At 45.4% G+C, this 13,085-nt stretch overlaps 1 protein-coding gene across 2 annotated transcripts in view; it reads right to left on the bottom strand.

The window, feature by feature from the left end:
• adamtsl3 (ADAMTS-like 3) overlaps positions 1-13,085 on the bottom strand; it is a 70,386-nt gene that overhangs the window by 7,789 nt on the left and 49,512 nt on the right. For both annotated transcript variants that reach the window (XM_084003473.1, XM_084003474.1), the window contains 13 exons: positions 10,019-10,064; positions 9,649-9,885; positions 9,045-9,171; positions 8,637-8,711; positions 7,679-7,836; positions 6,484-6,595; positions 6,252-6,390; positions 6,110-6,160; positions 5,813-6,017; positions 4,792-4,939; positions 4,625-4,709; positions 1,949-2,262; positions 749-878 (listed from right to left, as the gene is read on the bottom strand). In XM_084003473.1, coding sequence (XP_083859599.1) covers positions 749-878; positions 1,949-2,262; positions 4,625-4,709; positions 4,792-4,939; positions 5,813-6,017; positions 6,110-6,160; positions 6,252-6,390; positions 6,484-6,595; positions 7,679-7,836; positions 8,637-8,711; positions 9,045-9,171; positions 9,649-9,885; positions 10,019-10,064 — 1,827 coding nt within the window. The remainder of the gene's footprint in view (positions 1-748; positions 879-1,948; positions 2,263-4,624; positions 4,710-4,791; positions 4,940-5,812; positions 6,018-6,109; positions 6,161-6,251; positions 6,391-6,483; positions 6,596-7,678; positions 7,837-8,636; positions 8,712-9,044; positions 9,172-9,648; positions 9,886-10,018; positions 10,065-13,085) is intronic.

Here is a 13,085-nt window from a genome sequence, read left to right as displayed (position 1 = left end):
GTTCATGCTCCCAAGGAGATACGCCGTTTTGATTTTACTGACTATCGGGGCTTTCCAAAAGCATCACTTCAGGGCAAACGTTACAAGGCTATACGGTCTTGATGTGTGAGCATGAAGCCAAAAGCCAAGTCGTAGCTAAAGTTGCTTTTCAGAGGAGAATACAAGCTACATTTCCGTGCTAAAACACTGGAAATAAAACTTTTCCCACGGACAATGTGTTTTATTCTGACCAGGTTCCACAACCATCCATCTCTGTCATGCTGCTTCAGTATCACTTGGACCCAAGCGGCCTATATGGGGATTTAATTGGCCCAAGTGCTTCAAAGTGAGGGGGATAATTAAGTGGATTAGAAGGATTTGAATCGCTTTTGTACACATCCAGTGATTAGTAGAGATTAATTGATTCAACTAAAGAGATGTGTGTGTTTTTTCGATAGTCTGAGAGTTAAGCAGTTCCAGGTGTAGGACCCAGGGATGCATCAGAGCTCTGGAAAATGGTACATTAATGTCCCAGCTCCCTTTATTGCATATTTTGCCGGGTTATAGTCTTGGCAAACTAATCAACAGCAAAGCCAGATTTCAGTCCTGGTTTTAATTAATATTTTCTTCTTGAATGCAGCCTAAAAACACATTTCCTCCTCAACTGTACCGCATTCATCCATCAAGTCTGTTTTGACGTCCGTGCACAATCTGTTTTAAACGACATTTAAATGATAATGATGTGCGGTGCGTCTGTGTTTCGGCGTACCTGGGTGGGCAGGGCTGAGTTCTGCAGTCCTGCAGGAGTTGCGGGGGCCGACGGGAGCTCACACACAGGCTCTGGTCTGCCGACTCCCTGGTCTGCTTGTTCAGGCAGATGACGACGGCCTCCTGCACACCTGCGATCAGACAGAAGCGAGCGATCACAAGGGACGTCCAGTCGTGCGGTGGACAATCATAAGTGTTTGAAATGTTAATATATATCTTCTTAGTAAGAATGCCAACAATGCATATTGTTCCCATTAAGCATCGCTGACTTATCATCCCCCTCAAGTACTATGAATCATCGAATATTGCAAGCAGACGCTGCTATAAAGCAACACAGATATCGTGTCCCCTCTATGAAAGAAGTTCTGCCCCGAACTGTGGATAAACTAAAAGGGTGTGATGTCATGTCACGCTAAACTTCGGAGTCTGGCTTCGAACGTTGGGGACAATAACAGCAGAAGACTTCAAACGCCGCAGTGGCGTGATGGTCCACAGGAGCGCAGGCCCTCGGGGTGTGTATGCGACACCCGATACCGCTCTGTAATCATCCTCCCCAATGAGAGCTTGCTGGGTTTCGGCCGACGCCCATGTGCAGGAATTACGTTACGCGTTACACACTCGGGCCAGACGTTAACGCACAAGACACACAGTTCAGGCATGCGGGCCTCGGATAAGGAGGTGAGGAGATGAAAGTGGGTCTCCACGAATGCTGGCGGGATGTTTAGGAAAGCTGTCTCCGTCTGCAGCCACATTCACATATATATATATATATATATATATATATATATATATATATATATATATATATATATATATAAAACTCAGTAACTACTGGATGGATTTTCATTGAATATGGGACATACATTCATGGTCCCCAGTGGTTGCATCCTACTGACTTTGGTGATCTCCTGAGCTTTGACTTCACATTAAAAGGGGTGAATTATGGTATTCACGTTCATGCTCCCCTCGGGATGAACTGTAATAGATTTGCAGACCGTTTGACTTTCCATCTGGTACCATAAATTGGGTCAACTTTTTAATTTGCCCAATAACTTATTCCATCAGCCTCGGCTGAACTTTGTGTTCAGTTCAATTAGCAAATGTTAGCCTCTTAGTCATATATATATATACATATAGGCAATACTGTCCTCTGTCATATTGTTCCTTTACTCATATTAAAGTGGTCAGTTATGATCCGTACCTCCTCCACAAATCTCGGAGCACTCCGTAAACCCCTCATACTCCCAATCGTGCAGTTCCTCTCTTTCAGGTGCCTCCTCCTCCTCCTCCTCTTCCTCTGCCTCCTTTTTGCTTTCTTTTCCTTGGCCTGAAACACCGGTGCAGGGCGTACGGTAGCAGGGCTGACTCGCAGCAGGTTTCACACCCTCACACTCGTCATTGGGCAGGTCGGCAACGGTTTGCGAGAAGGACAGCAAGACCTGGCACTTGACGGTCCGCCGCTGGGTCCCGGCGCCGCAGGTCCTGCTGCAGGGCTGCCAGCGCCCGGGGATGAAGCTGGGGATACAAAACAGGACACTTATAAAAATATAAACCAATATATATTCTTCAAACATCCTTGGAAAGGCAGTTACATTCTTATTTTTTAACTGACTTGAAAGTAGTTTTTTGTGCATTTCCTCCCATGCACTGATTTTAGTCATTTGCAGTTAAATTCATAAACCCACTGAGTATTTATGAAATCCAGCCCTTGCTGTGGTGAATTGAACAGCTGTGAAGTGTTAGTGATCAGCCGTTTTTTGGGATAAACGGCTTTCAAGTGCATCCTCCCTCGTCTTAAAGAACGGATCAGAGGAGGAAATGCTTGTAGATCATTGCCGCTCATGAATCCCCGACGGGCCGTCAAGGTTGGACGCGAGTCAGAACCCAGAAACTGCGTAAAAGAGCTAATAAAACTGGAGAGTGTGAGAAAAGAGGGATGTTTGAATCCCTCTTGATCTTCTTGAAAAGCATAGCCCTTTGAAGTTTGCTGTCCGTAATGATTCAGTGATCCAATTGGGGAAACAATCTGTGACATGAAACGTGGACGCCGTTTCATCGTTGTCATTAAATGCTCATGTTTCAGTGGTAGCATTAGCATTTTGGAATATGCAGATATACGAAGCTAATTCATACCACATGGTGCATCCCCTTTCTAGCCTTCACTCAGTTATTCCCATTACACACAGCCATGCACCTGATCATCAGTTCAAAGTGGTTGGAGGCGGCCCAGATGTTTACAGCTCAGCAGCTGTTGGTGCAGATAGGTGGAGGTCTTGTTTTGCGATGAACTCATCAAAAACAGTTTGAATCACTTGAATCACGCAGACGGTTATGAATGGGTGACGCTATCGCTTAGCTTAGCAAACAAATCCCGAATTAACCCCGTATCTACAAATTCTTTCAAGTGAAATGAACTGTCACTGTCACCACGGCGACGGCTGAGCCGGCGGTTCGCAGCTAACAGGGCTCAGTTTTTTAGTATGGTGTTAAATGTGAAAAAAATATTTTTTTCTTTTGTATTCACTTCATTCAAAAAATGGGAAAAAAAGAAATGTCTGAAACCAATGCATGAAGCGAACACTGACACAATAGCTCCAGTAAATCTCACACTCTCTGGCTTTGTAAAACTACTAGTAGTTTCCGACAGCATGCATGTTGGGACGTGAGGTGTCTACCAACGTGGCAGCCTGCGCCCATGTGCAGCATTCTTCCTCGGTTAAGCAGTCTGCACCACAACACAAGAGCACCCCGCTGCTTTATGGGATGCCTCAATAAAGAGCTCATAATTACAGCTCTTTACGACCCGCTCAAGGACTCGTGTTTTTGGACAAACAAATGAATCACTGGCAGTTAGGCTTCGGATGACAACGAGCAACAAAGTCAACCCGTGGAAATGTTAATCTCCACGCGTTAAAAGTTCATCTGTCGGTTTCAAAAAACAATCAGGATTTCATTCACGGACAGGAAGAAGATTTTGTGATATCTGTGTTAATCATGTCAATTAAATTTGCCTCGATGGACATATTTTATTTTTCTCAAGGTCAAACTAGTACTGTGGCCAAGCTGTGGAACATATAGGTTTCATTTTCGAGCAGTTGCACAGCGGAGGCTCAGGGCCGGCATAAGGCCTGGCAACGGAGGTGCAATAAGTCTAAGGCAGGAATTTCCTCTCACATCCGTAACCAGGCCCCATATGGTAGGCAGATATTGTTGTTGGCTTGTGAACGACTGCATATTATACACAGATATTTATGTGCTTTTGAGGGGGAAAAAACGTCTCTCTTGCTCCAAAGATAAGTCACAGCAACAGATGTTTTGAACTGGCGAACATGGACACTAATACGAGTAACGCAGGAGAGTCCAAACATTGTCCATCTTCAGAGGAGTCCATTCACATGCGGGACGAGAACATCTGGAACATCTGCGGCTCGCTGAGGTAATGATGGTCGTCAGTGACAGAGCAGTCCGCTGATTTCCAAAAATATGTTTTCCTCTTCCAAACCTCCAGCTTCCCCTTTTACCTCAAATAACCTCACGCAGCGTTCTGATACTTGGAAATGACGGAGCGAAACGTCTTCTTCGCTTGTCTCGACAAAACCTTTGGTACACCTGGGCATGTCGGCGGTTTTATTGGTATGCCCAGGTGTACAAAGAAGACACTCACTCAACCTGTTTCAGTTTCACCTCCGAGTAAATCCTCAGCACCGCTGTCGAAACTGTCCGTCTGGGATCTCACTTCTGCTTCTTACGAAGCTCGAGTCATTTAGAGCTTTTCTCCTAATTAATAAGGCGCCACAAACCTGTGACGGTTTCAACAGAACATTCACTTCTGCTTTTAATAGAATGCATATCCCTTTTTTTTTTGCATAGTACTCACGTCGGCTCCTCCGTAACGCTGATCTCCTCCTCCAGCTCGATGGCCTGCTTATGCCACACGGGTTTGGCCTCAACCGGCAGCGTATCTGGAGCAAAAACCCCCATCAAAAGGTTTATTTTATCTATTTATAGTACAGGTGGGAGACAAAAATAACAAACTGCACCCACCTATGGACTTGTAACAGGGCACGGTCACCAGGCACTCCTCCTTGATGTGGGGTTTGGTGGTGGGGTTGCAGCCTCCGGCATGGAGTCCTCTGTGATCGATGCACAACACCACCCTGTAGCGCAGACCCTGACCACAGGTCACCGTGCACTGGTGGCGACAGGACACAGATACAGTCTATAAACGACTAACTAATGATCATCATCACAGTCGCACAGCTTAATGAGTTCTCCTACTACGGTTGGATCTCTTCGCTTCGCCTCGACTCGAGGGAAGAAAGAGAACCTTCCAAAATCCCTACAGCTCTCTGCTCAGGAGTGAACTTTATGCACCCGCTGCCAAAACAAGCATTTAAAGGCAAGTTCACAAGGAAGAATGTGCTAGGTAAACAGCGTCCCGGGTTTTTAGACGGCCACAACTTTGACTCCCCAGGCCTCTGCTTGTGCCTGTATAACTGGTGAGGCTGAAAAAAAAAATCCCCATGAGGCATCTATGGATATTTATGGTTAATGCAACAGCGACTCTGCAAAAATAAGTAACCAGGAGATGATCAACGTGCACAACCTCAATAAGCTGCATGCGTCTGGGCAGGGGAAGCGTTGAAAAACGTGCACTGTTGACCTTGGGGGGGGGGGGGGGCGGTTTCATTAAAGCCTTGTATGTGTTGGATGGTGCGTTCAAGGACCTGCGTGATGAAGGACGCTCAAATTGAGGTCAGCGGTGCTACTCGGGCTCACACAGCACGGTTGTGTTTTAACTTGTGTTCCTGTCATGTTGGGAATATGATGATTAATGTCCGTCGCTGTTCATGTGGGTCCTGCACATTTATTTCATTGGAACGGTCCCTCTCAAATAAATGAATGAATAAAAAATCTAAATAAATAAGATGATAATATGTATGAGTTTTTTTAGGGATTTTTAAAAAAATGACATTTCAGTTTTTCCTTTCTTTTAAATCCATTTTTCACAGACGAACAGAAAAATAGAGCAATCCTCGTTACAGAATATCAAAGGTGCACCTACGGGTGACCACTCCTGTGCCAGCCAGGTGGGGCAGTCGAAGGTGTTGCAGGGCTGCAGGATAGCCGTCTTGGGCGAGTAGAGGCACTTCCATTCCTCACTGGGAGTGATGGTTCCCTGCATGTCTTCCTCCACGCAGGAGACCGAGCGGCTCTGGATGCCTCCGCCGCAGGACGTGGAGCAGGCGGTCCAGGGACTGCTCTCCCACCTGGCATCATAAAAGTCATGAAGTCACTAATGGAGACGAGTAAATGTTAAAATGTGTTTGTCTTTTTATGTAGCTGTCCCGTCAATACATACCGAGGCAATGGGTGGTAGAGATCATACGGCATAATTTGCTTGTAGCCGTCGCTAAAAGGCAGAACGGATAAAGGAAATGAGTTGTTGGTGATCATTATCAGGCAGTTAAAATAGATTTAAAGAGTTTGGTCTATTATGTCACCTTGCCAGGCAGGGCTCCATGTTGCACTCCTGGAGTTTGGGTTTTGGTTTGACGTTTTCTGGGTAATAATGGCAATACTGATCCACAACCACCCGGCCGCTCCGGAGGTCGAAGCACTCCGCTGAGGTCAGCTGATACCCTACAGACAACAAAAAAAAACATCTTTCAATCTTTCATTCATCATTTATCTGCCCACTATTCAGCTTTTTCCCCCACAATGCAACATTCTTACCACCACCGCAGGTGACGGAGCAGGGGAAGAAGTCGGTCTCTCTCCAGCGGTGGATGATGGGCTGGTAGTAGATGTACTGCACCACGCTGTCCGCCCCGCTGGCAAACTGCACCTGCAAAACCACAGAATCGTCAGCAAGGCTTTCATTTCATTACCCCTAAAGGAAATGCACTAAGAGTTAGTAGAGTTAGTTGTTTGTCTGCCCCCTAGTGGCCACTGCAGCAACCATTTGCAACAGGAAAAATCAAAAAAGTCAAAGAATAAATGCCTGATCGGCAACCTATCATGAAATGTCTTTTCTCAAGCAAAAAAATGAATTACTGGGCTTTTACGTATCAAACCGGATATTCAAACTGGTGTTTTCAGATTATTTCAAAGGCTGGAATTGTAGTCCTGAACAGCACAGGAGACGTTCACTTTCACACAGACATCGGAGGAATGTGACCCTGATTAACCTGAAATGTCAGTTTGTGCCCATTCAAAAGGTTGTACGCAGCTTCTATAATAATTCACTGAGAATAATAATTTGCTGCATCACAAATGCAACGTGTGAGTGCTTTGATAAGAGAAAGAATACAGACTTGTTTCATATAAATAAGACCATAAATATGTCAGCAAACATTTCCCTTCTAACATCACGCCCAAAGCCAGATTATACATTCAACACGTATAAATCAAGCTCCTGCCTGCCACTCATTCACGTGTTTACAGTGGAGAGACTGTCTGGCAACTTTTTAATACGACTTTCCATTTGTCCAAACCTTTTTTTTTTCCACCGCTGCGATATGAATTGGCTGCCTGCCTCGTAACAGATTAGAAATTACGCATTTATAGCCTCTCAGATTTCTGTCTCCTGAATTCCTATTTATTGTCGGATCCCGACGAGTGTGTTTATGAGGAGTTCACAGGCGTTTCCCTGTATAACATTTAACGTCCACTAGTCTGGGAATGTGAGCTTGTGTGTGTATTTATGTAACACACACACACACAAACATCTATGCTCGGCTGAATTTATGTTGTGTTATGTTTTTAAACGTATCAGGATTCTTCCTCAAGGCCTGACATTCCTCCACGAATCAAAGACAAGTTTCAGAAATTGAAGCCGAGGGAAGCTGAAGAGTTGGCTCGTTGATTAATCACAAGGCAAAATGTGAAATGTGAACGTGAAAATATTGATCAGCTTCAAGCCACTCACTTTAACTGTGAAGTCGGCTCCGAGCGGGCCGGTGATTCTCAGGACCTCCTTATCGGAAAGTTTCTGGTAGTCCAACGTGGTGTTCTCCAGGTGGTACTGTCCCGATTTATCCAAGACCAGCTCACCTTTGACCCCTTGCAGAGTCTTACTCTCCACATCTAGGGAAGAAGCAAAAGCAGATAGTCAGGATATGGATACATCGTTATCGAGAAGGAAGCCAGGCCCCTGCAGCTCTGCTAGCAGGCCGGCGCAGCAGTGAGCTTTTCCACTGTTTGACCTCAGTTCAACCCCCGGGCCCAACAGGACCTCGTGTGATTCCAGCCAGGACGTTTCAAACAAAAACAATGGGGGAGAAGCGCAGGAACAAGCGGTAACCAGCAGCACTCATCGTGTGCAGACAGATGGTTACGATTTAAGTGCCCTTGGCCAAAAAGAACAGGGGGAAATATTTAATAAAAGAAAATACGTCCATTCAGAAAAAAAGACGATTTTTCGGGCCTGGCTCGGGGAAAAGATCTATAAAAGTAACCGTGGAGTAAAGGAGAGGTAAAGGAACATTTGTTATCGATTTGATGCAGTGGGGAGTTTGATACCACCACTGTGATATCAGTGATATTTGCTGGAAGCCCGACAATAAATACCTCTTCTGTTTATTCTGCCCCGAGCTGCTTTTAAAAGCAGTTTTCACCATAGAGCCCAAAATGTGATATTTCTTTTAGAATAAAGGGTTATTTAACATTTTAGTGTTGGTGAAATATTCATTACAAAAGGGCAAGCAAGGATAAATAACATAGAATGAAAAAGTAAAGTCTTTAAAACATAACATGACCGGTAGTAAAACGAAAAATTGCTTTTGTGTGAAAGTACTTGGCAATAAAAATAAAAAAATACTGCCAAATATGAATATCATGTTCAACTGTTTTGGATGGGAGGGCACCCTGGACCTACCAGGACTTACACAAGTGATCCGGGCCTTTCAGGACTAGACGCACATGACGACTCTTAAAGGGGACGGTGACCACCGTGTCCTCGGCTAGAGGGAGACACACAGACAGAAAACAGGATACAGAATGCAAGTAAGTGACTGCATTATAACTCTTATTTATATGAAATCAAATAAGGTGCTGCAGTGATTTTAGTAATGCATTTCCATAAATGATAGATTCAAATAAAAATGCAAAAACGAAGCAACAGAGGCCAAGATATCCTGACTTATTGCTTCACCCAAAATCACTAAATCCTACATTTCCCATAATGCAACTCCCCAGTTTGTAATGCAGGCATTTCATGTCTCTCTGATGTCGTATCAATAATATCTGACTGGACAACATTATTGCAATCGAAAACGAAAGCAAAGCTTCTTTACTTTTTCCCGAAGCATGCTGGGATTTGTAGTGTCCTCGCACCAGTCGGCAGGACGAGCCATCTCCATTGCAGTTACCACAGTTGTCCTCCTTTGCTGTGCTCCCCAACTCATGATCACAACCTACAATCTAGAATACACAAACAAATACACATCAAAACAAAAGATACGCATGTACAAAAACTTGATTTCCAATCTTCCAAAAAGAAAGAAAGAAGAAAAATGGGGAAAAAAGTCCCAGTAAAAGTATTCATGTTGGTTTCTTCAGACCTTTTGATAACATGAAACATCCCATTTGAGTCGATCGTGGGGTTTTCCAAAAAATGTTCCCCATTGTTTTTTATCAAACATTATCTGCAGCCATCCGTAGTTGATGGATGGTGTTTTACTGCAATTTCTGTCAGAAAAGCGAAAACCCCAAAACCACAGTGTGATTCTAAGCATGGTAAGAACGTGTATTAAAATCCTTGTGCTTCTCCGCACTCACACAACGCCCTGCAGCGCAACTTCATTCAACTGGGGAAAAAAAAATGCATTGTGAAGTATTTCTGAGACCGAATCTCAGATATTATTCTCAAAACGAATAGTCTCTGATTGGCTCTCCTACCTGACACACTCCGCTGATGCACATGTCAAAGGACTCGGTGTAGCAGCGCGTCCCGTCCAGCACCTTGGGTGCCAGCTCCATCACGAGGCCCGAGCCCTTGGCTTTGCACTTGAGGGAGCAGGGGTTGTCCGGGTCGTTGTACACCGGCAGCCACTCGTGGTACTGACCCTGGTATCGCACGTCGGCATGGGCCGAACACTGCTGGGCGCGGAAGTCGTCGGCGTCCGGAGGGCAATCCTGAGGGTCAAAGAAAATATTGCATTTCTATAACTTGTGCAATGGAAGGATCCTCACTTTCTTCACTTAACGCCACCCGTTAACCCCTTAATTTTAATAACCCATTACATAAAGATGAGCTTGCAGAACTCACCACATTGCTGCATGTGCGATATTTGATATTCTGGCCTTCGCAGGTCCTGCAGAAGAAGAAAAAATTAACATGAGAGTGAAAAAATGTGCTCCAATCCAACATCTTCCAGTTTAATTCACGCTATCAATCCAGCACATTATGAGCAGCGTCTGCTGAACACGCATGACAGCCTGCGGTGACTTTGCCCGACTTTTGGAGCGAACCACTTATAGAAAATTAGGGTTCCTCCTCGCTTTGATGCCGAGTGATGATAAACCGTCGATGGTGACTATGATAGGCCAATTTTCCGAGACCCCAGCGTGAGCTAATCAGAGGATATCCTTTTGAGTTTGGGGTACTTAAGAGGAATTCCAGTGTCGTCGGCCCTTAGCTAATCTGGGACCATGATTGGAGGCAACGTCCCGGAGGTTTGGACCCGTGGACGGAGGAATATTATTCCAGAGGGCGGGAGGGAGTGGATGTGAAGTGTGTGGCATGGCAAGAACATTAGAGCGTGTGACGTATCCAGACGGTCCGCTCTGCCAAGTCAAACAGCGGGTCACGGGGCTTGGACCCAAACAAGAGGCTCTCAAAGACCAAGAGCTGAGAGACAGGTAGCAAAGATCTGGATCAGCGGGCCGAACCATATATAAACTCAACGTTTTTAAAAAAAAGAAGAAGAAGAAGAAAAAAAAAAGAGGCAAAGGGAATAAAATTAATTTCCCTTTTCATTTCCTCTCGACTTTGGACGCTACGAAGCTGAGCAGAAGTGGGGATTCATCGTGGCGTCGTCATAGGTTACGACTGGAGCACATAACACATTACTCTCAGACCTGCTCTCATTCGAACCAAATATACACAAAAGACAGACAGTTTGCTCGCTTTACCTCAACTTCAGACAAGAAACAAATCTATAACCATGAAAAGTTTTGGCTCATGACGTCCATATATATGTCTTCGACTCCTCTTGTTAGATTGAAAGTAATTGCAACCAGGGCTCCTTAACTGTTGCCATAATATTGATACACTTTTTTCCTTTCTGCATCTTCAAGATTTAAAAGTCTCTAACGAGTTTGGACTCAGATTGTTGCTGACTCTGATCTGGGCTTCTCTGTGAGAAGCTCAGTGTTTTAGCACTGCACACACAGAGGGTGGTCCCCTCTTCCTTAGGTGCCAGGCCCGAGTTAATTAGAGCAACTTAATTAGTCTTTGCCTCGCGAGAAACTTCACTTTTCCCTGCCACGCCGTTTTAAAGATAGACTTTAAACACAGCTGTGGCCGCGGCTTTACTGAAATTCCAAAACGCCACAGTCGTTTAACGCCACTGCCTTTAATTTCTGCAAACCTTGACCCAATTAAGAGTAAAAACATCCTTATCAGCAGTGACAAGTTATTACGCAACACTACTCCGGCTCCTGCTTATCGTCATTTCCTGGTGATGGAAGATTATCGATGACTCTTTCAATTATTCAAACAAAGTCAAAATAAAGTCGAGAGCCCTTTTTTTTTTTTAAATAAAAAACCGAAGTTTCTGCCAACCGAGAGCCTCGTAAAAATAAAAAATGGAGCAGCACTTTCTCTCGCAGTGACACCCAATCCATATGTCCACACATGCTTCAAACGCCGCCGTTAATAATGGAGATTGTGATCAAGCGGAGGCACTAATGAGGGGGGTTGGGCGGGCTGTGTTTAGTCTCTGCTTTGCATGTGCTCTTTTGGGAGGTTGTCTAACTGCATTCGCAATAGGTCCGGTGTGTGTGTGTGTGTGTGTGTGTGTGTGTGTGTGTGTGTGTTTAAAGGTCAGAGAGTTGGAGTGGTTTGGAGGGTGTTGCAGGCCCGTTTCCAGCCACTCTTTCCAAAAAGTCACACACACACACACACACACACACACACACACACACACACACACACACACACACACACAAGGGGCCTTGTGCTTTTTTTTTTTTTTTTTTAATGACGCCGTTTGATCTGCCACCCGGTTCCAGGCTACTGCTCCCTCATTCCCACGCAGCAGCAGGCTGAGGTGGGATGAGGTGGGACGGCGGGACGTCCCGCCATTTCCTCCACAACGCCACGCGTTACTGCCACCGGCAAAAGGGACACGCAAGTTTGTAAACACAACCTGCCTTGGATTTTTACACACACAAACACCGGCCGTCGTCCCACACGGAGCTCAAACCCCAAACACCTCTTAACGTCAATTGCTTTTACAGTCGGTCGCATGCGGAGGTGTTCCTGACCACCGCATTCTCAGGCGAGCAGAGAGACTTCTGCTGATACCATTAAATGAACTCCTCAACAACAACAAAAAGCCATTGACCTCCATGTTTACAGTGCAGCACATGGGGGGTCCGGCCCCTTTGGGTTTGAGGTTTTGACATCTTTCTAGTTATTGACCTTCCCGTTTTATCAAGTGTGTCTTTGGACAGTTGTAATGTTTTATGATCTCCCTGGAAGCCCCCCATACAGTGAAACAGAGGTGAATTTGACATCTAAAGTTCACCGGCTACCTTTTAGTGAGGGAGCGATACATTCGGGGGATTGTAAAATCAAAGGAATGCAGTGAAGTCATCCTGCAGTTATTTCCCAGTCCATAAATGTGGCAACATTTCTATGGAAAACATACCCTCTCATTTCTTCTCTCCCCCCCCCCTTGTCCCTCAAATCCACTTGTAATTGACCACTTTGCCCAGTCCACTTGGCCTCGAGCTTTAATCTTGAAGCCCACAGGGTTAGCTTGAAGCCTAACCAACCGGGTGACTTTGGCAACAGGATGAAAGGGCCGAGGGGTCCAAAGTGCAAGTTCCAGTTCGTCCCGGGACTTAAGCCGCGATGATGAGCAGTGGGACTCCGGCCGACGTGGAGTTCATTGCTTGCCGAGCACAAATTCTCTCGCGGAAAACGCTTATTAAAGACGACGTGTGCTTCGGGGGAAGGGACGCTGATTGTTATGCTTTCGTTTTGTGGAAATCAACCCCCCCCCCTGATTGTCACCGATGAATTCGGGCTCATATGGTCGTCTAGACAGCTTTAGGAGGTGGGATGGCCAAGTGATCTTGTTGACCCCGCAGCGCTATTTAACCGT

Source organism: Eutrigla gurnardus (assembly GCF_963514095.1).
Source record: "Eutrigla gurnardus genome assembly, chromosome: 23".
NCBI lineage: Eukaryota > Metazoa > Chordata > Actinopteri > Perciformes > Triglidae > Eutrigla > Eutrigla gurnardus.
The sequence above is the reverse complement of the archived record's forward strand: the minus strand, read 5'-3'. Positions and strand labels throughout refer to the sequence as shown.